This window comes from Hemicordylus capensis, chromosome 2 (genome assembly GCF_027244095.1).
Source record: "Hemicordylus capensis ecotype Gifberg chromosome 2, rHemCap1.1.pri, whole genome shotgun sequence".
NCBI classification, from domain to species: domain Eukaryota; kingdom Metazoa; phylum Chordata; class Lepidosauria; order Squamata; family Cordylidae; genus Hemicordylus; species Hemicordylus capensis.
In genome coordinates, this window is record NC_069658.1 from 365,712,552 (window position 1) to 365,739,435 (window position 26,884).

The 26,884-nt window shown below is 43.4% G+C and overlaps 1 protein-coding gene and 1 long non-coding RNA gene across 4 annotated transcripts in view; one reads left to right on the forward strand and one right to left on the reverse strand.

Moving 5' to 3' along the window:
- The window catches only part of LOC128344210 (uncharacterized), a 64,112-nt gene extending 56,757 nt beyond the window's left edge, over nucleotides 1-7,355 (reverse strand). The window contains exon 1 of one of the 2 annotated variants that reach the window (XR_008315723.1): nucleotides 7,232-7,355. This is a non-coding gene — a long non-coding RNA (uncharacterized LOC128344210). The remainder of the gene's footprint in view (nucleotides 1-7,231) is intronic. The other variant, XR_008315722.1, reaches the window with a different exon arrangement.
- On the forward strand, nucleotides 576-26,487 carry LOC128344208 (tripartite motif-containing protein 29-like). 2 transcript variants are annotated; one of them, XM_053293882.1, is made up of 9 exons: nucleotides 576-964; nucleotides 5,883-5,978; nucleotides 13,050-13,283; nucleotides 13,383-13,405; nucleotides 16,635-16,771; nucleotides 19,530-19,560; nucleotides 23,453-23,484; nucleotides 24,402-24,473; nucleotides 25,220-26,487. In XM_053293882.1, exons 1-9 carry the CDS (start codon nucleotides 659-661, stop codon nucleotides 25,252-25,254), a joined length of 966 nt encoding a protein of 321 aa, XP_053149857.1. In that variant the 5' UTR covers nucleotides 576-658; the 3' UTR covers nucleotides 25,255-26,487. The 2 variants fall into 2 exon arrangements, with proteins under 2 accessions (XP_053149857.1, XP_053149858.1); XM_053293883.1 differs by lacking the exon at nucleotides 576-964 and adding an exon at nucleotides 3,821-3,941.
- The last annotated feature ends 397 nt before the right edge of the window (nucleotides 26,488-26,884 follow it).

A 26,884-nucleotide genomic window follows, 5' to 3' on the forward strand; every position in this document is an offset into this window, starting at 1 on the left:
CTTGGCAATGCCCCATAGATTCTCTATGGGGTCAGGTCAGGCGAGTTTGCTGGCCAATCAAGCACAGTACACTGTATACTTTTCAGAGGTCCGATATTGTTCTATTCTACAATCCTTGTCTTCTTGGTTCCATGTAATATTCTAATTTTCTGGGATTGTGGATTTGGGGTTTTCATGAGCTGTAGGCCATGATCATCACAATTATAACAAATTAAGGCTTGACTTATCTCGCTTTGCATGTAATGCGTCTGTCTCATATATCAGTTTCACCTTTTAATTTGCATTACTGAAATTAATGGACTTTTGCATGATATTCTAATTTTCCGAGTTTCACCTGTACTAGAACAGAGCTAGTCTATGTAGATTTTGAATGCATGGCAGAGATGGCATTCTGGAGCGGCTTGCTACTGGAAAAACCTGGGACTGGGCATGTGTCCCTGAGCTGCAGCTGCAGCTTCTCTAAGGAGTGTGCCCAGCTCATGCTGAATGCAGAGCAGAAGTCCAAGGCCAGTGCTTCCTGCCCATGTTCAAGGTTCAGCTTGGGTTGCTACCGCAGACTGTTGCCAGTTCTGTGGCACAGTGACGCTTCTCGCTGCCTCCTCAGAAGGAAAAGGCCTTTTCGCGAAAACAAAAGAGAAGGCCTGCCAGAAAGGAGGACATGATTCCCTGCGATTTCTGCTTAGGAAAGCCACAGTCGGCAGAGACAAGATGTCTAACCTGTGAGGCATTCCTGTGCCAGGCTCACCTGAGCAAGCACAATGCTAAGAGCACCCAGAAGAACCATGCTTTGGTGAATCTCAGTGCTGGCAGCTCTAGGGAGGAGAGGAAATGTGTGGAACATGCCAAGCTGCTGGAATGCTTCTGCCAAGACGGCCTGGCGTGCGTTTGCTCCGTGTGCTCCATCACAGACTCCCACAAGGACCACAGCGTTGTTGCCCTGCAGGATGAATATGACAAGCAGATGGTAAGGGGCTTCAGCTGGTCTAGGCATGCACAGCACGTTCCAAACAGGCTCCTCAGTGAAAGTGAAAATTGTATACAGCCATGCTGCTCACAGAAACTGCTATCAGAGTATGAGAACAAGGAAAGAGTTCTCAAAGGCTTTGAAGCAAATAGTATACTGATCAAATTGCCTCAGTATAGAACTGTCAATGAGTCTGATACGTAGAATGTAGGGGAGTGGCGAGTTCTCCTTGCTTTTTCTGATAGTATGTGAGGCTTCATTTATATATGCAAATTACAGTGGCATAACAAGCTCTGAAGGGGCCTGTGTGTAATAATTGAACATGGGCCCTATCATGTAATTTCTACGTAGCGATCACTGGGAAACTCAAAAAGATTAATCTGAACGGCATCTGAATGGCTGATCAGAAAGCTCTGAAATTTCACATGGTGTTAAATGAAATCAAACACTTAATGCTATCACATGTTGATAGAATTAAGTGTGCGGACCTTCAAAGATATTGGTTCACTCATTACTTTTTAATGATTTTTTTAAAAGTTTCTAAAACTGTTTCAAAGTGTCATAACTGCTTTGTTTCATGGCAGAAGGTTACAAGATGTTCGGGGATTTAATCCCCTACTCTGTCCATTATTCAAGCCTCATTTGGAGGAAACTGCCTCTTGCCTTCATAGAAAAGGAGGAGTACTCCCATCGTACCCCCATTTTTTGCATTCCATGTTATAAATCCAGAATGGCTGGAGTAGCACATGATGGTAGCATTAAATGTTGGGATGTTCAAGGAGCTCCATTCACCCATTGTTTTTAATAAATGTTTAATTTTTTAAAACACTTTAAAAAAATTAAAAATCAGTGGGTGGACTGATCTCCTTGAACACCCATACATTTAATGCTTTAATCATGTAGGACACCATGTGAATTTTCAGAGGTTTCTGCCCAGCCATTCAGGACTTAATTATATTTTTTAGTTTCCTATTTATCCCTATGGTGAAATTATGGCTTAAATTGGAAATCAGGTCTGGCTCCCACTCGTGGTGGCCCATGTTCATTGCACACATTTGCTCAGTTGTAGGTCTGCCCCAATGCAAAACCAGGCTTGTATGTTATGCACAGAATTTCAGTTAAGCAGGGATCTTCCTTGAGATTTTTTTCCAGCCTCTTTTGCCACTCATTTTTGCCTCAGGCAGCATCATTTGTGCCTGAATTCAGCTTGCTGAATGCTGAATATATGGCCTGCCTGATTCATGTCGAGGAGAGACTGGCCAGCAAGTGGAGGAAGGGAAAAAACACAGCAGAGGATTTTCCACACACGCCCCTGCCCCCTGCCCAGTGCTTAGTTTTCCTTTCCTTCACAAACACATATCTGGTGGCATTCAGGTCTTTACCCACTAAATCCAATGCACGTTGTCATATTGCCCCACATACTCCTAGATAGCCCCACATAATTCTAGTCATGCACAGTTTTCAGCCTCCCTCCAACGCGACACAACTCCAGTCAGCCCTCAAACACATGCAGATCCAGGCTATACCAATCAGATCTGAGTTAGCTGGGACAGCTTCACCTAGCCTCTGGCTCCCTCCCTCCTCGCCATTGCCATCCAACGACAACTTCCAGGCCTGGACTGCACAAGCCACACCAACACTCTCTTTCAAGTAGGGCTCCTATGCTACTTTAACAGCTGCATGAAAAGGAACATTCTAGCAGGTGGAGCTTTTTCAATTACTGCTGTTGCATGCTGAGAAAAACTTTTCCAGTTTGCCACATTGTGGTTATAAAGGCAGAGGAGTCTGTTGCGGGAAAAGGTTGTCTAGTGTGTATTCCTTGGAGATCTGAAGGGGGGGGGGGGTCTGCTATGAAGTCTCTCTTGGTATTATCTCCCAAACTGGAGAAAACAGAAGAACAGGCTCTCTAGGGAGCCGTTTATGGGCAACATCAGACACGAAGGAAAATTGACATCTTCAAATGCAGGCCACCCTGAACAGCTGGAAAGCAAAGAGGGCACACCCTCAACTCCTGCCTGTAGGCTTCCAGTGGCATCTGGTGGGCCACTATGTGAAACAGGATGCTGGCCTAGATGGGCCTTGGGCCTAATCCAGCAGGGCTGTTCTTATGTTCTTATGATTTTTGTTGTGAACAGTCTGGCTGTCACTAACACAGCTGTAGCCAATCAGGCTACTTCAGATTCATTATCCGTGAGATCACATGCATTCGGGAAAGAGAGAGATAACAAGCATCCCACACAGACTAGAATTTAAAAGGCTTTATTGAAACTATGATTACATTCAGGCAACTAAGCACGCCGGCATGTAAGCAAAATACTTATTCATTGTAATATAGAGTTCTCAACAACATTTAGAATCAGTCATCCTCACTGGAAACAGTTAACAGCTAAAAGGCAGTTTCTGCTTTGAGTACAGTGGAGATACATTCCTGTCTAGTCCGGGCTAGTGGCCAAACTCAGTCTAATCTCTACTGCTGCATAGCAACAACCCAAAACAATTCCCATGGCTCAACTCTAACAGAAAAAGGCATATCTCTTCTACCCTTGCAAGCAGTTTAGCAGTTCTTAAAAATCGCCTTTCCCCCTCTTGTAATGCAGCTAAATGAAGCTTAGCCACGTCAGTTATCTCCAGTTTGTTCCCCAGCACAATGAAAACATTTCATCCACTGGCTTTCTTAGTCAAAGTTCACAGCATGAGCGCAGGAAAGAGAGAGAAAGAGAGCCCCGCTTATCGTCTATAGAGTGTGACAGGAAGAGCTGAGAGCTGAGAGTGGGAGGGGGAGGGAGGCCGATTACGTATTAGATGAGCTGAAGGCAAGGGGATGAGAGGCGGAGAGAATATAAAGGGGAGGGGAAATGGTGATGCGGAGAGCAGACCGAGGCAGAGTGCTGTTAGGCCATCTAACAGGGGCTGAGAGCGGCCCGTCTGGGAAGCAGGGAAGACAGAGATTGAAAGGGGAGGAGACAGGATCAGAAAGGTACATTAGGACTGGAAAAATCTAGACTGAAGGCAATCTCTAGATATAATATTTACTGGTCTAACCCACCTGTATCTTCAGGAGGCCATGGGAGGGGAGGAACGCTGGGAGGCTGAAAGCTGCCCACGCAGCTGTGGTATAGTGTCCAAGAACGGCTATAAGGCACAGGTTGCTTCAACACCCTAAGATCCACATACTAATCCAAAAAGCAGGAGCGGGGGTTTCCCCACCAGCACCCTGATAAGGCAGACAGCCCACTCCCTGCGGTCTGAGTAGGGCTCCTCTCCTAGTGTACTTGCCTCTCTCTTTTTTCAGGAGGGGTATGTATGCCACCTTATATAACCTCTCCTCAAGCCTCCTGTTGTATCTCAAATCAAAAACAGCCAAATCAAATCTACTAAAGTCTCCATCCTAATGTAAACAATCTTGGTCACCCATCATTGGCATAGTGGGGTCCAGGCCTGACTTGTTTACAAGTCCAGATGGCAAAAATTCTGTTTACGCACGGTTTGACCAGTCTGTGGTCAGTTCCCAAAGTTTTGTTGGCACCTTCAATTCCAATAAATATTACTTAGAGATAGCATGCAAAGAATTGTTACTAGAAAATAGCATATAAGAAATGTTATCAGGAAATATCATGTAAAAGCAATTCAGCAGCTACTGTGTAAAAGTATGTCAATTTCACTGATTGATGTCAATTTCACTGATTGTCCTAGTAGGGAGGGATGGGCCCATTTTGCAAGTAATCTTTAAGCTGAACATTTATGCCAATTCAGCAGTGGCTTGGATACTGGCTATTGGGGACCTGACCTTGCTTATCTATCTTCTATGCTTTCTGCAGGTACTTCCCTTCATAATGAAACAAATCCACACTCACCAACCAATGAGGATGGAGTGACAGTAGCCATTTCTCATTGTTCTTCCAACCAACTGCCCATTGTTCCAACACTGCCCATTGTTCCTCCAACCAACCCCTGCCCACCCACCCCCCACCCCAAGTGTGACAGTGAGCCAGGCAAGGTTAATGAACACTCTGCTGCATGTTTCAGCTAACTCCTTATCCAGAGCTCCAAGCTCTTTAAACCCTGAGAGCACAAGTTAGCCAAAGTAATCAAAGACTATTTCCATTGCTTTTCATTCTGCTACTGTCTTCCGTAAACCACCTAATGGCACAGTGTGGAATTAACTTGCCTAGGGAGCAAGAGGTTGCTGGTTCGAATCCCCGCTAGTATGTTTTCCAGATTATAGGAAACACTTCTATCAGGCAGCAGTGATATAGGAAAGATGCTGAAAGGCATCATTTCATACTGTGTGGGAGATGGCAATGGTAAACCTCTCCTGTATTCTACCAAAGAAAAACACAGGGCTCCCCGGGCACCAGGAGTAGACAACACCGACTTGACGGCACAACTTTGCCTTTATTGTCTTCCGTAGGGACTTGCCACCTGTTTCCATGCATGTTTACTCAGGCCAATGGGAATTTGGCCTCTGGAGACTTCCTGTGACACTAGTTTTCTGACATAAAGTTACACCAGTGCTATGGGGTCAGGACAGCTTGGGGACACTTCTTCATACTTGCCTGTGTACCAAGCAATTGTGCTTTGAATAAGGAGAATGTGGGATAGTTGAGAGCAAGTTCAAAAATGCTCAAGCTAAAGAGCACAATTCTTGTGATATAGCCACTACTCATTGCCAGAAGGAAAAGCCATCTTTCATACTTAATTCCTTCTTATAGGAAGACGTCAGATTCCAAAACAGTCTTTTAAAAAAATACATTAACTTTCAGCCACAGCAAATAAAATTGGCTCTGTCTTGTTAAAATTGCCCCTCCAATTAATCAACTACAAATGTGGTTGATTAATCTGCTAATTAAGCTGATTGAAGCTTGCAGCCCTACCAAGTTTTTATTATTCTAACTTGACTGATGTTTCTTTTAAACAGGCACTTCTCTCCCTGATTACAAAATCAATGCAGGAAAACAAAATTGCCATGAACAAGGCTCTCATGCATCTTCAGAAGAGTGAAGATCAGATAAAGGTTTGTGTGCTAAGTTAATGATGCCTAGTGATGAATATATTTCCTTCCAGTACTCCCACCCTTTCTCTTTGATTTGATATCACAGCCATTTCTTACCAATGCTTCCCCAAGAGCAGAGGTTCCCAATGTGGGACCCAAGGATGTGAACCCTTGCTCTAGAATATAGACCTTTGATTACATTTATAGCTATGAAATTATAATTTGACTCCAGGTTCAGTCAAGGACTACTTGATAAGCCCTGAAAAAGAAGGAAAGCTAGTGGGAAAGGTGGCCCTAAAATCTGATATACCAGTGGAACCAGGTGTAGTACACATTCGCCAGCATTTTGCAGATGAAAATAGGAGGAAACTGATTTCACACCAACATATCTCCCTGCCAACACAGCTCACATAGTTACATTTCATTTGACTGGTATGCATTGTTAGTAAATTGACCAAAGCAGTTTTCTCTTCTTAAAAAAACAACACACACACACACACAACTCTAGAAACTTTAATTTCCCAATATATTGGATTATGTTTACTATGAACTAGCTAAAACTCAAACATATTCAGCAACACTTACTATCTGAATAGACATGCACCCCTCCCCATCTCTTCAGCGATTTAACCTCTATAGACTCAGGTGAGAGGGTTAAACCACAAGAATTGCAACTCTAGTTTATAGTTATGCATATTAACAATGTGTTTAAAAGACATCCCCACAATTTCCCCTGAGTCAAAATAGGGGCAGCCACAGAGTTCTCCCAGGAATGAGTGCCAGACAATAGAGGCTGTCTGAAAATTAGAGACAGTTGGAGCATATGTTACCATGCCACAGACTAACACTAGGGCGTTTTCCAGATTACCTGGAGGCTTTACAGATAGGGCTTCTGCCCCGAATCTCCTTTGGGAGAGAGTGTGTGCATTCACACACCAGTCAAACTTACCCCAAAGTCCATTTGAAATCCTTGGACCCACTCCACACAGAGGTTGGGTTTTGTGATGCAAATTCTAGCTTATCTCAAGGTATTTCTGGATTTTTAAAATGCTGGTTTAAAGTTACTTTTTCTGAAAACACTGGAGCAAACGAGAGGCACTGAGGTAGAATCGTTAGCATGATAAGAAGCACGGTCTCTTCAGAAATGCAGATCTATCTCTGCAGGAAACTCTGTCCCCCCACCCACCATTGGCTAGGAAGGAAAACACTGACACCTGGCATGTGTACTTGCAAAAACTAAATCCAGAGGGGAGCAGAGGGGAGGGGCTGCTTACCTCAATGCCAAGAGTGTCATTCGAAGTGGCTTCATTCAACATTTATCCTGAAGCCTGAGGCCAAGTGTGAATAACCTCCTGCTGAACAGCGGTAGTTTACTTCGGCTTGGCAAAATAGTTTTTTAATCGTAAACAGAGGTTGTTGTGCAAAACCAACAGCAGGGGGAGCAGTCTGTTCTAGCTTGCATGAAACTTTTGCACTGGGAAAATACAGCTATCTATTTGTTTACAACATTGTAGTGCTGTATCACAAAGATACAACCCAAAAGAAGGTATTGGAAATGTGAATGCCACCTTGCTGACAGCGTAGGGACTGAAATGTATTAACACAGGCAGTGCGGAAGGACACTTAATGGACACATAGTGACACTGTTGTAGTGTCCAATCTGGACAGCGCCCTAGGTGGCTGCCAAGGCAACCCTTTGCACCAGATTATAGACCATTTTTTGACACTTTTAATGGATAAGACTTGAGCTTCCCTGTGTTGCCTTGGTATGCTTCTGCTGCTCAAGAACAGCAGAGCATGAGGGAAGGAAGAAAGGATAACCCAGTGCTAAGTGAATCAGTCAAGCCAGACAACAGACAACAGATCCCAGCAGTGGTATAAGAGCATGGTAAGAAGTAATTCAATAAGACTCCGAGTGGGAGAAGTTGATGAGTGAACCAATAAGAACCAATTTGTGCTCTTTGAATAGCCCACTGTTTTATAGCTGCTTCTCTCATAGACACAAATAAATCTTATGTAGATTTAATTAAAGTTTTATCCAGAAACAAGTCAATTTTCTCCTTCTTCCCCTCCCTCCTTCTTCCCCTCCCTTTTTTCCTGACTGGACCCCGCCCCCCCCCCCCACACTCTCTCTCTACAGGATTCCCAATGGGACAAACTTCCCAACAACAAAACATAAAGATTACTAGATAGTATACAGCACATATCTCACCTTTATAACAAGAAGAATTGAAGTAATTTAAAATTTGGTGACCAATCTTGGGTCTTTTAGGTGGTCTTCTGTCACACACACTTCTCCTAATTCTTGGGGTCTGTTAGTGATGTTTCTTCTGGTGCAGACAATAGTCCATCACTTTCATCAGCCTCCTCTGTGTGGTCAAAACTGGAGGCAAGATCAAATTCCTCTCCAGTTCCTCTCTTGACTCCCTTCCCTCTTGTCTCATAGTATACATGCTGGGAAATCTCAAACTGTTCCATTTCTTTCCATCATCCACTATGACAGAATCTCCTTGGATATTGATTATTTGTTTGGGTCCAGAATATCAGGAACATCCTTTTCTCACTTTATAAGGCAGCTGTACTCGAACAAGGTCCCCCACCTGAAATGTTTGCTGTTTCACACCCTGTTTCTGATTCACATACAATTTGTATTTTTGTTGCTTCTCCCTTACCCAATCATGAATCTCTGCATTCTCAGAGTGAGATGGCTTGGAAAGCCCTGTCAGTTGTTGCCATTGGGTAGGTTTGGTAGTAAATTTGCATCCTTTCAGCAGTTCAAAAGCTGATTTTCCTGTAGTAGAGTGAGGAGTAGGTTGATAAGCAAATAGAGTTTCAAATATTGCCTTTTTCCAGAGTTGTGTAGCAGCCAGTTTTACACTTTCTTTCACTAATCTGTTCATTCTTTTCACTAAGCCATTCCCCCAAGAATGGTACAAGGAAAGAGTCTTGTGTTTTACCTCATGGTTATGCATGTATTGCTCTATTTCAAATGAAGTAAGCTGTGTCTCATTGTCAGTCACCAGTTCTTTAGGAAGACCTTCTCTTGCAAAAACTGCAGCCATGAACTGGATCACCTTGTTTGTAGTAATGTTGTCAGCAAATGAAACTTCTGACCACCTGGAACAGAAACCCACCATCACTATAACAAATCTTTGTTTTGAGGGTTGATTATCAAAGGCTCCATTATATCCAGAGCACGTTTTTCCCAGGGACCATTGGGATACTCTACTAGAGTCAAAGGATGGAAAAGTCTTCTGTGATTTATCAGATACAACATAAGCCAAACAGTTCCTGATTAAAATTTCAATGTGTTTGTCCATACCCAGCCACCAGAAACTCACTCTGATTTGCCTTTTAGTCCAGGTCATGCCCAGGTGACCTTCATGGGCAATTTTGTTCACTTTTGCTTGTAAGGAGGTTGGCACCACTAAACAACCAGTCCTTAGCACCAGCCAATTGAAAAGAGACAGCTCACTTGCTAAGTGCATGTATGGTTAAAGATGTTCAGGCACCTTGTATTTGCATGGCCATCCATTGGTTATGTAAGGTTTAAATTCAGTAAGCACTTGATCAGGACTGAGGGCTGCTTTACATTCAGAAGACATGATCACTCCATGAGTGGATGAAGCTATTTGTGCAATTATTACTCTTCATCCTCATCTTCTGGGATCTGCTCTTGGCCTGGAAGATGAAGTCAAGATAAACAATCTGCCGTTGTATTCCAAAGACCTGGAAGATATTGCACCTGGAAATCAAAATCCATAAGTCTGGTGATCCATTTGGCTATTCTTGGGGTTGCTCAACTTGATCCCCAAGTAGTAAATAAAACAGATGGGGTTTATAGTCTGACCGTAAAGTGAATTTTTTGCCCCACAAGTAAGTCCTGAAGTGTCTCACTATCCAGAAACATGCTAGCGCTTCTTTTTCAATGACAGAATACATGTTATATGAAGCAGTAAGCACTCTAGAAGCCAAGGCAACAGTAACTGCTAGGTCAAGACAGCACTCAAACCATATTCAGAAGCATCAGTGGTTACAATAGTGTGCTTGCATGTTGGTTTTGTTAGACAAGTGAGAGCAGGGTTTTCAGCAATGGCTTATTTGATAATCTAAAAACTAATCTTGTAGAATTCATTCCAGTTAAACGCTACATTCTTTTTAAAAAGACACAATGGAGCAACCTTTTAGGCAAATTGTCTAACAAATTTAGAGTAATACAGAGTCCTAAAAATGAGCTAAGTGCATCTTTGTTGTGTGGCTTTGGTGCTTCTCAATTAGCTTTCACCAAGTCTGTTTTGGGATGCACAAAACAGAGATATTGTATATCCCAAGTACATCACCGAGTATGTGCAAAACTGACATTCCTCTGCCGAGATAGTAAGTCCGTGTTGTCAGAGTTTCTTAATCTTCTGTCAGTTTAGCATCATTTTCCTCAATGGTTTTGCCATACACTAAAATATCATACTTAAAGTACGTGATGCCACCTGTAGTCCCCAAAACTGCATGCATCATTTATTGTAATACTGAAGCTGCAGAGGATAATCCAAAAGGCAGTCTTTGGTATTGAAAAAGGCCCTCTGGGGTAATGAAGGCTATGTATTTGTGAGAACTTCTGAGCAGAAGAATTTGATGATAGACCTAAGACAAGTACAAAATTGTGCTATTTGGGTCTAACACTATCTGTAGATCATTCTGATGTTTCCAGTCCAATATTGAGCCCTTTTTATGACACACACTTTCCCTTCTGCAGTACATCCTTTGTACATACTTTGACAGCAGTGAAGTATCCATTTATGGCAATAGGGAACCCTCCATATCCCCATGAGTGGATGGCTGAAGGCTGCAAGTGTAGATCTGAAGTAGTAAGGAGTAAAGCATATGGGAAATGATACTGTACGGAGAACCAAAAGAAGTCATCATCTGCACTTCATGGCCATTAAGTTTTACATGACAATGTGGAAAGGCAGGCTCTGTGTCTGTCACACTTAAAATGCTGTCAGGTTCATCTGCCTCATCTTTATCATATAGTGAACTGGGGAGGACAGCAGATTTGCAAACCTTAGCAAAATGTCCTCTTTTCTTGCACCTGTTGCAAGAAACACTTTCCATGAAGGACAGTGAGCAAAATCAACTTTGTGAGCAGAGCCTCCACATCAATAGCATTGGTAGCTCCTCCTTTCTTGTGCTGCCACTTTCTGGGGTTGGGCCATACGATAAGATTGGGTTTGGAAGGATTTAGAATGAACAGCCTAGATTTCAAGAGGATAGTTTTGGAGTACCAGAGAGAGCAATTTGGCACAGTGAAGAGCATTTTCTACCCTCCTAGCCATCTCTATAACTTCAGCTAAGGTAAGTTTCTGCTCCTGGAGCAGCTTTTCACAGTTTGTTTTCATAACAATCTGATCCCTGATAATTTCATCGGTAATTTTGGCAAACTAAGGTTACACTTAAGGCATGCAATGCTGTAATATACTGATCAATAGATTCACCAGGCAGTTGTGATCTAGAATAGAATTTGTAACATTCAGCAATCACATTCAAAGTAGGAGTTGAAATGATCATCTAAGTCTTGAAAAATAGCTTCATAAGAATTGGCATCATCTTCCAAGTCATCAGGAAAGGGCAAATGATTATATATTCTCTGGCCTTCATGGCTTAAGCAGTGAAGCAATATCTCCTTCTGCTTTGCTGCTATAAAATCAGGGGTCTCTATGGTGAGGAGGTAATTGCAGAAATAGGACCTCCATTGTTTCCAGTTCTCCTGGGGGTGGGCAATAAAAATGGAGGTGGTGGGATCTGAACCATGCTGCAGTGGGCATCCAGTGAACAACAGAGTCCAGGAGTGATAAGGAAAAAGTACCTTTAGGGGTTGTGCAGGTCAGGAAGCTAAAGAAATAATCAGCAGCAGCGATAGTAGGAAGAAGTTCAGGAATGTAGGCCAAGTGATGCAATAAAACGAGGTTGCAAGAACATTCACAAGCTTTGCAGGCTCATATGCTTGGGTAATTCAAAATCCCAGCACCAAATGTTTTATAGCTGTTTCCCTCATAAATACAAAGCAATCTTGACTCACTGATTGATTCAGTGCTGTCAAGTCAGTGTCGACTCTTAGCAACCACATAGATAGATTCTCTCCAGGATGATCTATCTTCAACTTGACCTTCAAAGTCTTTCAGTGGTGCATTCATTGTTGTCATAATTGAGTCCATCCACCTTGCTGCTGGTCATCCTCTTCTTCTCTTTCCTTCAACTTTTGCCAGCATGGTGGACTTCTCAAGGGAGATGGGTTTTCGTATAATGTGTCCAAAGTATGATAGTTTGAGCCTGGTCATTTGTGCCCCGAGTGAAAATTCGGGTTTGATTTGTTCTATGATCCAGTTGTTTATTTTCCTGGCTGCCCAAGGTATCCTCAAAAGTCTTCTCCAGTGCCAAAGTTCAAAAGTGTCAATGCTTTTTCTATCTTGCTTCTTCAAAGTCCAGCTTTCGCATCTATAGAGTGTCATGGGAAAAACCATTGTCTGAACGATTCTAATCTTTGTAGGTATAGACATGTCATGGCATCTAAATAAAGCAATCTTATGTTTGTTTAACTAAGACTTTATTCCAGAAACAACTCCATTTTCTTCTCCGCCTTTCCCTCCCTTTCCCCCCGACTCCATCCCCCACACTCTCTACAGGATCTTCACTGGGACAAACTTCTCAATGACAAAACATAAAAGATTACTAGATAGAATACAACACGTGCCCATGCTCTGGAAGTGTTGGTTAGATCAGAAAATCATCTTTGTCCATCAGCCATGTGTTATCAGTCTAGTGCTTCCAGAGTGCAGCTATACATTTGATGGTTTGTTTTAAATTATTGCATTCCATGACTGAAGCTTTAAATGTAATAATTTGTGTGTGTTGAGTCTATAATTGCAGTAACACACATTTTTTAAACAATGTTTGTTTCCTTGTAAGCTTATTCAGATCAAGCCAAGGCTGTGAGCACAGAGCTAGCATTTGTTTTGAGAAGCTGTCTTAAGCTGTCCTAACTTTAGACCTGTAATCCCACAGCTGTGCTGCAAATGCTTGTCCTCTTCCTTTTTTTAGAACAATAAGAAAACTTTGACTGATCAGCTGTCAAAGCTCTTCCAAGAGATAAAATCTCAGGTAGATCAAAAAGAGAAGCAGATCCTAGGTGACATCCAATCCAATGAAAGAAAACAGTTAGCGGACATTATGGCACTGAAAAAGCAAGTAGAAGAGAAGAGGAACACTGCTGTTCAGGGCCTTCAGGAGCTACAGACACTGACAGAGCAAATGGATGCTTGCCTCTTCCTCAAAGTAAGAGGGGTTTTTTTTCAGTTAATAAATTATGACTTACTAGACACCTCCCTTTCTCTGTTTTGCACTCAAAACAACTTCTTTTCCTTCACTTTATAGGATTTTCAACAAGCCCAAGAGAGGTAATGGTCCATATTGCAATTTCCCTTCTGTTGGCATGTAACAAAGATTGCACCTCTCTCTAATCATCGGTGATCTCCTATGGAGGTCCACTAATTTGAATAATTGTGATGCAGTGAGAAACCTGGAACCACGGAGTTTTTGGCTCCTGCTGTAATCAGCATCTGAAAGTATTAGCCTAATTACTATGGCATGATTTATGTATATCACTCACCACTGATGCTTTCTTTAATTTATTTTGATTTATTATGCATTGTTCTAGCTGGTGTGAATGAATTTGTTTGTGCTGACACCTTGTAATTTATTAGTAAAGTTAATTATGTCTTCACAATTGTTTTTAATGTATGACAACCAATTTATTCTATCAGTGGCCTACCTCTGAGGGGAAAGGGATTGCAGTTAGGATTGCCAGGGTGCAACTCAGGGATCAGCACTTTCCTGTTAAATTCCTGGATGCAGGAGGAGACTTGGCAGCCACCATGGTTTCTTCTGCACATTCTTCCTTCATCCAGTCATATCTGCTCTCTCTCCTTCACCTGCCGTGTGGCTGTGTGACTCCTGGAGTCCTGCTCATTAGGCCAGGAGGAACCTGATGGGCAGGAGAAACTGCGGCTGCCCATCATCTCAGCAGGATTTTAAAAATATAGTGAAGATCTTTAGATTGCAACCTGACTGCCCTAACTGCAGCTAGAGGTGTTGATCATGCATGAGCTTAATAGTGGCCAGCTTCACATATAACGCCAAACCGAAGAGCCAGAGGTTCGATTTTGTAGACATTCAAATGCATGAAACCACAGCTTTGTCACAAAAGCAACCCGAGGTTTGCAAGCCCAAACCGTAATATGAACCTTCAGTTTGTAGTGAGTTTCGCTGACTGAACCTCAAGTTTGAAGGCAGCATAGTACTGTCCGAATTCTGTGGCTGCTGTAACCTGGGTTTTATGCTGTGCTCATTCCCAGAACCATAGAGAGGGCAGTTCAGACAAGCCCAGAAACGTGTCAACTCTATGCCTGCTGCACTACTCACTGGCCATCTCTCTGATGAATTGCCCCACCCAATGGAGTCTCAGCACTCCTCCTACTGTTGCCCGGCAATGGAGATGTCACATCACTACATCCAAATCTCCAATTCATGCAAAGGGAGAAAACAACATTGTGGAAACCCCACTTCCCACTGAGTCTTATGTTCCCCCCTTTCCCAATCCACACAAAAAAGGGAGGTAATGACAAGATGAGCACAGCAGGAGAGGTCTCCACAAATTAAAGGCTGCAAACATATTTGCACAAGCACATGGAGTCCTGGTGACACCAGTAACCGGGCAGCTCGGTCGTTCCCCAACAAAGGCATCACATGCCAGGGGAGCGATACCAAAGTTTGTGTGAAAAGATGGCCCCTTGAATTCATGAGTGGTGCCACACTATTTTTTGTACAAGTCTGAAGGGGGACCCAGACCCTTCCCCTTGGGTGCAGGAATGCAGTCTATGGTAGTACTCACGAGAAGAACCATCCATCAGGAGCACTATTCAATCTAATCACATGAGACATTTTTCCTGTGTGATTATGACAGACAGTGTTCCAGAGCAGACCACTGGAGGGCTTTTGCCAACCAGCCTGGCAAGCCCTGGGAGAGGATGCCCCACACCTTTCACAGTCCTGGTGACTGGAGGACAGCAAGAGTCAAAGCACTCCCTCAGGCAGTCTGGTTGCCCCATAGCACATATGCATGTTTTTCTTTGTCCAGCACAGCCACCTGGAAAACAGCATACCCCCTCACCTGGAATTCCCTGTGGCAGCTGATCTACATATGCTGCAACCAGTCCCAGTCTACATATTCCAGCCCAGCCTGGAAATTCTGAACATGTGTTAGGACCCATCCAAAATGTCACCCAACTCTGCCCACCCGGAAGCGCCTGGACACATGGAGTGGCCCAGATTTCTAGAGAGTCTGTAAGGGTGGAGTGGAGAGTGCAAGGCATGGAGTATGGGTTCTATTGGGCCAACATCCGGGGGGCCTCCTATGGTTGCATGGATTATCTCATGACAGCGCAGTCCTATGAAGACCCGAAGCTCATGGAGCCTCTGGTCCTCCCCAGTGGACTGGCCCTCTCATGAGAGGGCTATTCCCTGGCTGGCAAGCCAACATGGGGGCAGGAATATGTTGGGGCTTTCTCAACTACCTAGACCAGAAAGGTCTAGCATCACAAAAGCATCTTTTGTCATGGTGTACCAAACCTTGGGATCCTCTCATATACATATTCCCTCTTAGAGGTCATCATGATCCCTTCCTGGCGTGACCCTCTAATGCCCTTCTGTATCCCTCAGTACCAGTAGTTCTGCTTATGCAAGACTGCATGGCTTTGATGAAGGGGTTTAAATGCCCTTTCTCTCCCAAGGTTGTGCGACCAATGCCTAAAAGGTACAATCATGCTCAGCATGCCTCCTTGAAAATAACAGGCAGTGGTTGAAGCCCTGCTGATGTCCTGATCCCTTGCTCACAGTCTGGTGATGTGAGCACAACAGAGTTTGATTGGATGCAGTTTAGCAGACCAGGGGGAGGGAGGGGCTTCTCTGCCCTGAAACCGGAGGTTCCGCAGCTCAGTGATCATTTGTGGGACGATTCCTGGCTTCTAGATGTAACATCAGGTTTGTCAATTCATGGTTTCACGTTATGTCCGAAAGCAGCCATTGTATACAGCCATTACTACTGGTCTGGCAAATGGTCCATTCTCCTCAAATGAAGAATTTAGAATCCAAGTACCCCCCCCCCCTTTTCTACATTAAGACCTTTCTGCTATCATTCTGAATTATGACATAAGGGTTTCAAGATATTCAAACAGATAGATTATTTATTTACACATTTCCCCTAAGAGGAACCACCACCCTAAAACACTGCATAGATTCAGTTGCTTTATGGCTTGGCCCGCAGGAGTTGACTCTGTGGTTTACTTGTTCAGTTCCTTACTTATCAAGTGAACTGGGAGTCAGTGTTAAGGACTTGCAACTTGAACTTCCTGCCTTCAGGGATATAGTCATGTGCTTTAACCATGCCTCTACAGCAGCAATAAATATAATATGGCATTAATAATGATACCTAACACTTAATAATATGTTCCATTGTCTCTTCAGTACATACCCTATTCTAAACTTAGCAGCTAGCTTTAGGAATGGCAAACTGAAAAATCAATTGTGATGGTGTGATTGAGTGATTAAATTACCTGTTTTGCATGTTAGAATTAAGAAACAGAATTTCAGTAACGACAATGTGGAAGTGTTAAGAGTGGATCTGGACCAGTCAGTCATTCAGGATGTCAGAAGCCACACAGCAGTTTACATCTCCAACCTAGGTACCCTAATGCAAGTAGTACATGGTAAGTGAACTTACCCTATCACACCTACCACAGCAATGGAAAGAATGAGCTGTGCTAATGAAGCAATATATGTTAGGATGACTGTGCAAAGTTCAGAATATGTGAGTGATACCTGGCATTTTTTCTGTGAACTCAGAGATACAGATTGTTTTCTAAGCAAATACAATTAGCAATGAATCTAAAAGCACTGGGGGTGGCTGGTCAGAAGTAGAAATACTAGGGGACTTTTGGGGTAGATTTCTATTCTCCCAATTTGGGGTTTTCCTTTTCTCCTTTGGAACATTTTATTAGGGGTGTGCAAACAGTTTTGAAACTGAACCGGTTTGATGTTGAACCAGTTCGGTTTGAAGGTTCGGGACTGAGCTGAACCCCACCCCGAAGTTCGGCTTGAGCTCGAACTGAAAACACCCACCCCCCTGCCAGGTAGGGGTTCGAAGAGCAATTAAATTTTTTTAACATGTTTTTTATTAAACTTACCCCCTCTGGAGGCTTCTCCAATGTGGTGGTGGTGGTGGGGTTCTATGGAGGTTCCCTTCCACCTGTCGGCCTCCTGGGTAGTTAAAACTTGCCCAGTTCTGGCATCTTCAGCCCTTTCTGGGCCTATCTCCTGGTGCGGCAGCCACGCAGGGTCCCACTGCTCAGGCATGGCAGCCTCCAAAATGGCCACCACACCAGGGAACAGGCCTGAAAAGGGCCGAAGATGCCCAAACCAGGCAGGTTTTGACTACCCAGGAGGCCGGCAAGAGGCCGGGGAACCTCCACGGACCACACCACCACCTTAGAGAAGCCCCCGGACGGGGTAAGTTTAATAAAAATAAAAACAAACATATATTTTTAATTGTTTGTCGAACCCCCCTGGACCAGACCAGGGGAGTGGGTTCGAAGGGGGCCAGAACTGAACTGGCCTGGTTTGGTTCGAGTTCGGTTTGAACCTGAACTGAAGTGGGCCAGCTGGTTTTGTCCACATCCCTACATTTTATATCTGTTTCGCAGAACATTTTATATCTGTTTGACACACCTTTGACTGCTTGTGATGTCTCTCTCTGGTGGTTACTTGTTAGATTGTGGACTAGGGTTGATGTTTTTAGAGAGGATTAGAAGTTTCTACTGCCATCATCTTTATGGGTCCAAGCCTAGCTGTTATTTATCAGACAAACTGAACATTAAGAAGACATAAGCCAACGCTACCGGATCCCCTTTCCAAAACATTCAGAGCACTCTCTTTCTCCAGTACGTTATGGTGCACTCTCTAAAAGCCGGCTCTTTCCTACATATACCAAACATCCAAACATTCATTAGTGTTTACCCGCCCGCACCCAAAAGTCCCCCAAATATATGTGCATATGCAATTGACTTTTCTATGGGAAGAATATTTTTTAAATTCCTCAATTTTTATACCGCCTTTCAGAAAGAATCCCAAGGTGGTTTACAAAAATTAAAATATGAAAACAAATCAGTAGCCAGTGCAGCTCTTTCAAAATAGGTGTAATATGCTCCATGTGGGCAGTTCCAGTAAGAACCCTGGCAGCTGCATTCTGTACCAATTAAAGTTTCCGAATATTCTTCAAGGGCAGACCCATGTAAAATGCATTGCAGTTATCCAGCCACAATGTGATTAGGGCACGGGTAATTATGGCCAGATCTGCCTTCTCCAGAAAGGGACATAACTGGCACACTAGCTGAAGCTGTGCAAAGACACCCCTGGCCACCACCTCTACCTGAGCATCCAAAAACCAAGCCGTGTCCAGAAACACTCCCAAGCTGCACACTTGCTCTTTCAAGGGGAGTACAACCCTATCCAGAGCTAGTTAAATAAATTTATCCTGCTTAGCTTTTCTACTGACCAACAGTACCTCCATCTTGTCTGGATTTAACCTCAATTAAAGAGAGAGAGACTCCTTTCTCCATCTCCCTCTCCCTCTCTTTAATTGAAGTTAAATCCAGACAAGTCAGAGGGTTCTCTCTGGAACTGCTCACTTGGAGCATATTTGAAAGAGCTACACTAGCTGCTAATTTATTTTTTGATCCAATTCAAGGTGCTGGTTATTATCTTTAAAGCCCTTTACGGTTTGGGCCCTGGATACCTGAAGGACCGCCTGCTCCCAAGGGTTTCTGCCCACCCAACAAAGTCATCAGGGGGGCCTTTTTTCCATGTGCCAACATTGAGAGAGGCTAAATTGTTATGCACATGTGACTGGGCCTTCTCTGTTGTTGCCCCCAGGCTCTAGAATGCTCTTCCAGTGAATGTCCTCTCTTTGACATCTGTGGCTGCTTTTAAAAAACAATGAAATACCTTTTTATTTGTTGAGGCTTTTACCTCTTAGGGACTGCCAGGTTTCTCAGCCCTCCTGTTCCTGTTGTCTTTTTATGGTGGCTTTTTTCTGGTGTTGTGTGGTTTTTATTGTTTAACTGATTTTAAGGTATTATATGTGGTTTTTATGGAATTTGTTTGTTTGTGTGTGTATCAGTATATGAGAGGGAAGATGGGTAAAGCATGAAAATAGAGGACGTTGATGTCTTGCCAGCCACATTTCTCTCTCTTGATACTATGGCTCATTTTTCCAATTCTGAGTGTCATTTCACAAATAGCACACTGGGTCATACCTATGGGAGCTCACCAGACTGTTTGCTTAGTGAACCTCATCATGCCATATCTGCTCTGGTAACAGAATTCAGACTTTGTAGCAACATATTCTTTGATGGCAGCTGTTGTTTTGCATGAATCAGCAATCTTATCCAGTTTTCTTGCTCTTGGTAGGTAAAATCATTAACCAAACACAGTGGACCAGGTAAGTGCTTTTCTGTGCCTCACCTATGTGCTACACATCTGGCACAATACTTTTCAATGGTTTATGACTGCATGTCAAGACTTTGCCAATTTGAGAGAGGAGTACTAAAGCAGGGCAGGAATTGTGCAAATGAATGCTATAGCTTCTTTGTATATTATTTTTCCTCACACAGAAAAGATGAAGAAACCTGGTAACAACTATCATTTTCAGTTGAAAGGTGAAAAAACAAAACAAAAACCCTGCAGTGGTCACAGGACAGCTTTTAGATTTCAGTATCTATCGGTATGGATTAGATACTGTAGAATTCTGCCTAGAGTTCTGATTCAAGGAAATCATTTTGGAGCTGAAATCTCTTAGGCCACATTTGCACATCCCACAAAACCAGATGTCCCTTCACTTCCAGTTTCACCAACCATATGTCTGAATGCAGGCAACCAGAGTTACGGCAAAAAAATGGATCCGCAGCTTCCTTCCCAAACTCTATTTGTCACCTTTGGGCATCTCTAAGTTTTATGGCCGCCACCTCCAGTTTGGGATTGCTGGTGTTATGTCTGAACGCTGGCACCACTGTTAGCCTTTTCCCAAGCCGGAGTTGAGGGAGGAAGCTCCTCCTTCACTCTGGCTGCTATTGGCTATGCAGGCTGTCCTTCACAAAAGAAGGAAGCCCACACAGCCAGAAACTCCACCTATCTGCAGTCTCGCTGACTGCAAAGAGGACAGTCTGTCTGAATGCGGTTCCATTGGACCCACAGTTCCGTGTTACGTCTGAAGGCGGCGTCTGTGTTTGGTTATCACTATAAACCAACTACTGGGTAAAAGATGGAAAACAGAATAGGCATGCATTGTACAATTTCAAAATGGAGAAACATTGAACAATATCATAGTAGTGTGCTATGTTACATGCTGTTTAAGTTGTTCTCTGCCGACCCACCAAAAGCGTCAGCAATGGCATGGGGAAAGCAGATGACAGAAAGTTATTGAAATGAGCTAAAGCCTAGTTATTTAACTTAGCTGAAATTTAGGCAGCGAGTTAGAAGGAAAGAGAAACTTTGTAAAACTGGGAGAGCAAAATGGTAGGCATACTTCAAGATGGATAAGGGCAAAGTGGTGCACTTTGGAAAAGAATAATTTGAACCACCCATATGAGGTTCTTTTTTTTTTTACCTTGGCAAAAATACATAGGAAAAAGATCTTGGGCCCATTCGGATGTAGTTCCGAACCCACGGGTTCAGTGAACCTGCGGTTCTTCTCTACATCCCGACACACACCCAGATGAGCCGGAGCTGTGCTAACTGAGCCTGGAAGGGGACGGAAACTGGCTGCACAGGTTTTCTAGGATCTGGGGAGGAAAGCCATGCCAGTCAATGTAATTTAAGCAGCAGGAGGAGCTTCCTCCATTAACTCCAGTTTGGGTGAGTTGCCCAAACCAGATGACACACTCCAGACCTTCAATTTGGTAAGTGAGCCAATCGAGGGTTCATCTGGAGGCTGGGGGTAGGGATTGGAGCTATGGTTGGGTCCCAGAACCACGGCTTCAGACGTAACAAAGGGCCATCCTGAGGTGAGTTGGCCCCCATTTCACATTATGTCTGAAAGCAGCAATTGTCTCAGTAAGTGGTGAAGTCATGTTTCAGACAGAATTTTGGTGGCGGCCCAGCCTTTAAAAAAAAAAGTGTGGGGAAAGTTCAGGACAAAGCAGCTAACTAACCTATGATATGGAGTTTTTTCATATCACCAAAGTCTAAAAGGATTGTTCTGCTTGCGGGGGGGACATTGTTAATTTGAGGTTATTATTATGCTATTTAGATAATGTAGTTCTCATATACCTGACCAAGGTCTAGTCAGTTACCATTTCCCAAGGAACAAGTTAATTCAAATATGAAATGAACCTAAATGAACCACCTCAGTGGATTGCTCATTCGCTGGTTGCTCAATACTGGAGCCTTGTGCAGACATGTCATGTCACAATAAATTGCTTTCATGGCTGCAGGAGCAGAACTGTGTGCCTGGTGTCCATGCATGCAGCAGCATGTTTGCCTAGAGACCTAAATCCATAGGCATGATTTGTACAGTCCATACAGAGTGGCTGATGTCCAGACTGATCTACTCCTGAGTAGTCCTATTGAAATTAAGTAGCCCTTTGGAGTAACCCATGAGCAGTAATATTGAGTAACTGAGTCTGGATGTCAGTCCATGTTTAGATCGTACAAATCATGCCTACATGCATAGGCTCCTCCAAAAGGTTTGGCTGTATGCATGGAATTTGGGTGCCTGCAGAGGGTGAGGCTTCTTTCTGCAATCATGATCCCTCAGAGGGTGTGTGTGTGTGTGTGTGTGTGTGTGTGTGTGTGTGGTTGCGGGGGAGGGGGTGCGGGAGAGAGAGAGTGAGAACACACACGCAAGGTTCAAATGGACCTTGGTACAAAAAATAAATATAGGCCCAGCCTGTGCCCCCCACCTTCTTCTTCAGAGAGGCATGAGAGGGAGAGCAAAGAGAAGCTATCACCCTGCCAGCAGGGGCCCCTCCCTCAGGGGCCCAGGGACATTTGGCTGTGCCCAAAAGAACAGTGCAAAAAAGAACAGAACAGAATGGCTGCACAGGCAGGCTTTTATGATTGGCAACTGATTGTGTGAACCAGTCTCATTGAAAAGCATTGGCTGACATCCTAACTAAATTACTCAGTGGGAATCCTATGGAAATTAAGTAGCCCTGTAGAGTACCTCCTGAGTAGTACTATTGAGTAACTTTGTCTGGATGCCAGGCATTGTGGTTAAGGCAAGATGTTAATCTGAAAAGTCAGTCAGTAGCATTTCATTTGTTAAAGGGGTGTGCGAACCAGCTCGATCTCGAACTGGGCTTGATCTCAAACTGGGCCCAATTCGGCTCAAGGTCAGGCCAAATCTCCTTGGCTGTTTCGGGGCTGTTTCAGGAGTGTCAGTGACATTACATTTTGTTTTTTTTAAAAGGTGGACTTACCGTCATTGAGGGCTTCGGCAGCCTCAGGGGTGCTGCTGTGGCCATGGAGGGGTCTCCAGTGGCTCCCCCTCCCCCTGTCAGCCTCCTTCGGTCTCCCACGGGCCAGTTCAGACCATTTGGGGGGGGGGGTGTTTCAGCCCTCTGTGAGTGTGTGGTGGCCATTTCCAAGGCTTCCACACAAAAGTGGCTTCAAAAATGGCCAACACACATGCACAGATTGCTGAAACAGCCCCCAATTGGGCCAAATTGGTCCGTGGAGGACTGGGGGAGGCTGTCAGGGGGAGGGGGAGCTTCTGGAGATGGCCCCCGTGGCCACAGCAGCACTGCCCGAGGCCACCAAAGCCCTCGGTGGCGGTAAGTCCACCTTAAAAATAATTTATTTCTGGCTCCCCTAAAACAAGCCCAAATTGGCTCAAATTTGAACGGAGCCAGGGCCCTTGTTCAGGGTGCCAAAACCAAATATGCCCGGTCTGGTTTGAGTCCAGTTAGGATTTGAACTGAACCGGGAAAATTGGTTCCATGAACATCCCTAATTTATGATGGCTCATGCATACTTAAGTGTGGTAACTTGATCCTAGAGTCATCAAGTGATGAACAACATGTATGTGTGAACCAGCAAAGAGATGGCCAATTTCTGCTAATTTTTTGAGGTATAAAAGTGGCCAGTTTAGATTAATTTGGCCCTTTATCCCAAATACTGAAGCTCTTTTATTCAGAGTATTCAGACAGACTTCACAAGATATCTGTGCCAAGGTAGTAAAAACCTATGATTTAAGAAATGTAGTGTCATGATTTAAAAAAAAACACCATTCTTGTGATTTCTATGAACCTTCCCTACACTTGTGTGACTGCCTATCTGCTACTCCATTGTGTTTTACAGTGTACTGATACCTATGATCTTCTTCTCATACACAGGGCAATTCCCACTGCTGAGCTCTCTCTGGATGGTAGGTGTTTAAAATGTGTCACTACTAATTTTCAAGACACTAGCCCACATTATCTCTTCAAAAATTGTGATGGCATAAACAAAATGTTGTTTAGACCAAACTTCCCCTATGAGGATGGGACTGGAAGGAAATTCACTTAGTGGAGGAAGAGACTGTTATAAACCTACAGTGAACTGTATCAGCCAAAATATTTGCAAATCAATATTCGTAATCATAGAAATGATGTTCATGCTTTTGTTTCTCCCAAAAATCTCATAACAGCTATATAGAGGCTATTCCCACGGGCATGCAAAACCAGGCCAAGGGAACTCAGCCCGGTTTTGCACACATGTGTGAACTGCCAGGATCAGGCTGATCCCAGCAGCTACATGGTGGCAAACCTGCCTATTCAGCCACCCTTTAAAATGAGGTTAAGGGAACAAGCACTCCCTTAACCTCATTTTTTTTGCCCATGTGTCACACTTGGGGAGGAGGGATTCCCATAATGCACCACGCACTCATGTGGTACATTATCGGAGCTCCAGGTGGCAGGGTGACCCTCGGAGTTGCTGGGAGAGTGGCTGGTCATCTGGGGGCAATCTGCCTGCCCAGGGAGGGGAGGACGAGATCGTCTGCAGGGAAGGCAGGTTTAACCTGCCTTTCCCGCAGCACCCCTGCAAGCCCTTCTCACAGATCGTGAGAAGAGACTCAAAGTGTCCTGCTGAAAGAACTGAGGTATATAAGGAGAGAGCCTTATATTATGCCTTGCTATTTAACGCAGAAAATGCCATTGAATACAGTGGAACGTACTTCTGAGTAAACATGCATATGATCAGGATGCATATGATCAGGCTATAAATAGCTGCACATTGATGGGGTTATATGACCACTCTTCAGAATAAGCATATTCTATTAATTATTCCTTTTCTTTCATTCAGATGTGATTTGTGAAGTCTTCTCTTCATCGTTGTCATCACCAATGACTGGGAAAGTATCTGGAACAAACCCAGGTAAGTAGATCGGAATAAAGATGTGAATTATGAACATCTAAATTGTGTGCTTTCTGTCCCAGGGTTCCAATGATTTCAGTGTCTTGACAAGTTTCTGATGCCAACATCCCAAGGGGTAGCTTTTTTGAAATCAGGTGTTTGCAATTCTAGCTCACTTTCTGGCTCCAGCTCTGTCTGATTCGCAGATGTTCAATGTAGGCATTCACAACCCTATTTCCTTGGTATTTATTTGATTGCTGAAAATTGTATCTTGAGCTTAGGTGGATCTGGTGCACCATTTATCTTCTTGAGCACCACACAGACACCCTTCAACCCTTTTAGGGCTGCAATATTTCTTTCTCTTAGAGCTGTAAAAGTCATACTTGATAACCTCTCTAAAAATTTCTACAAATCTCTTACATTATCTCATATTATTGGAGGCTGGCTGAGAAGTGCACACATTTCCTCAGAAGAAACTTAAGGCAGCATATGATGTGGTCAATCAGCAGGCATTATGTACTCCAGCAGAAATTGGCCAATGGTCCACCAGTAGACCACAATCTACCTCCTGCCACCCCTTAGTAGACTGGTGGTGCCAGTTAACGTGAGCTGAGGATCTGGCTTGCGTAAAATAAACAAAGCATAGAGATTGCAGGGTTTGAGGTGTGGGGGTTTATTTTCAATGTACATATTATTACGTTCTGATAATGAGGAAGTAGAAAATAATTAATGTTGTTTTTAAAATGGTCTTTCTCCCTTTCCTAAAGCTGCTGTTCACCTGATGTTTGGAAACCAGGAATAAGATCCCACTCAGACTCCTTCTCCCCAGAAATCAGAAGATACTGCCCAGGAATGCTTTGGCAGTGCTTGATGGAAATGCCAACCTGCTACCAAGGGCATTCAGTTCAGGGGTTGTCTTCTCTCTCTCTCTTCAGGCTGGCATTTCTGGGCGGTGGGTATTAGCAAGGGCTTTGTTTTAGGGCCACCAATTGCTTTGCTTTGCTTTGTGATTAAAGGGGAAGAGGTATGCAATAGATTCCTACCTGTGGCTAAGCAGCACAGATCTATATGTCTTTTCCAGCACTGACTACCTGTAATAAAGCGTATACTTTTCCAAAAGTGATCAGGAGGAATTGAATTGAGAAAAAGGCCTAGAGGTATTTCATGATGTTTTAGACCAGAAAAAGTCATGCCAAAGATGTCAGCCCTATATGCTGGTTCTCAGGTTCTCTCAGTTTTCTCTATATTTTGTGTGTGATTGATTTGGAAAATGATTGCACTACGTTTGTTTCCTGTTGCCTGTGCTTTGATATATGTAATAATAGTGGGTCTATGAAACATGGAACTATGTACATAAATAGCTAATCATAATCTTTTGTGGCAAGCTGTCAAAACATTTTCTTTGTAGGATTTCAAATTCTGTGATAATGTGCTGTACGACTCCCCTTAAATTTCATTTTGCAGGCCTCTTGGCAAGTAATATCAAATACAGTCATGTTAATTTGTTTGACAGCACGAATGGCAAAAAGTGTTGGATGATTCTTTTTGCTTTTACTGTTCACTTGAAACAAGTTAAATAGAAACCATTGCCTTGCAAACTGAACTCCTACCTAATTAAGCTAATCTCTGGCAAAAGGAATAAAGTTTGGGTGATGATTAGCATAAAATTAAGGCTTTTGGAGGAGAAGCCATTAGTTGCAGAGCTGCTGGGTTTTGCATTTAACTACGTGCAGCTTAAAATAGGGTTTATTGTTCTCATTCAGAGCTCATTATGTGCTCTGCTGCACACATGGAGCTCCTGCATGATCCAGCTCCTCATTCATTTCAACAGAGCCCTTCACATAGTGATGCATGTGCAGAGTTGCGTCTCTCCTCTTTGCTGAAGTGAATGAGTCAGCTATACAAGCAAGGGAAAAAAATCTCTGTACCCACAGCAAATTGCTGGGAAGGGATGCATGAATTTCAGAACCGATTCTTGGCACCAAAACATGGGGATAGATTAGAAGAACCCAAAATAAAGGTATAGTTCTAAAGATCTGTCTGGCGAACAGTGTCTTTTCGATTTTGAAACATGTTCAGTGAACATTTCCTGGTGTGACTAAACACACACGATCCAGTGATGTAGATTCTTGATTTTCCTAGAATTTATTATTGTATACATCTTGGTATTAATGCAAGTTACCTTCCAGTTTGTCATTAGTACTTATGGATTTGGTTTCATTTCCATATCTAGACATTTGAGTTTTGCAAGAACAATTTGGTAAGCTTCAATGTTATCATTGCTTTCAGTTGCATATGTTCTTTGTGGATGTGGATGTAAATGTACATCCTGTTTAAATAAACAAACAAACCCTAAGACTTGAAATCCTAGGCACACCTACTTGGAAGTAAGACTCATTAGGTACAATAGGAATTACTTCTGAGCGAACATG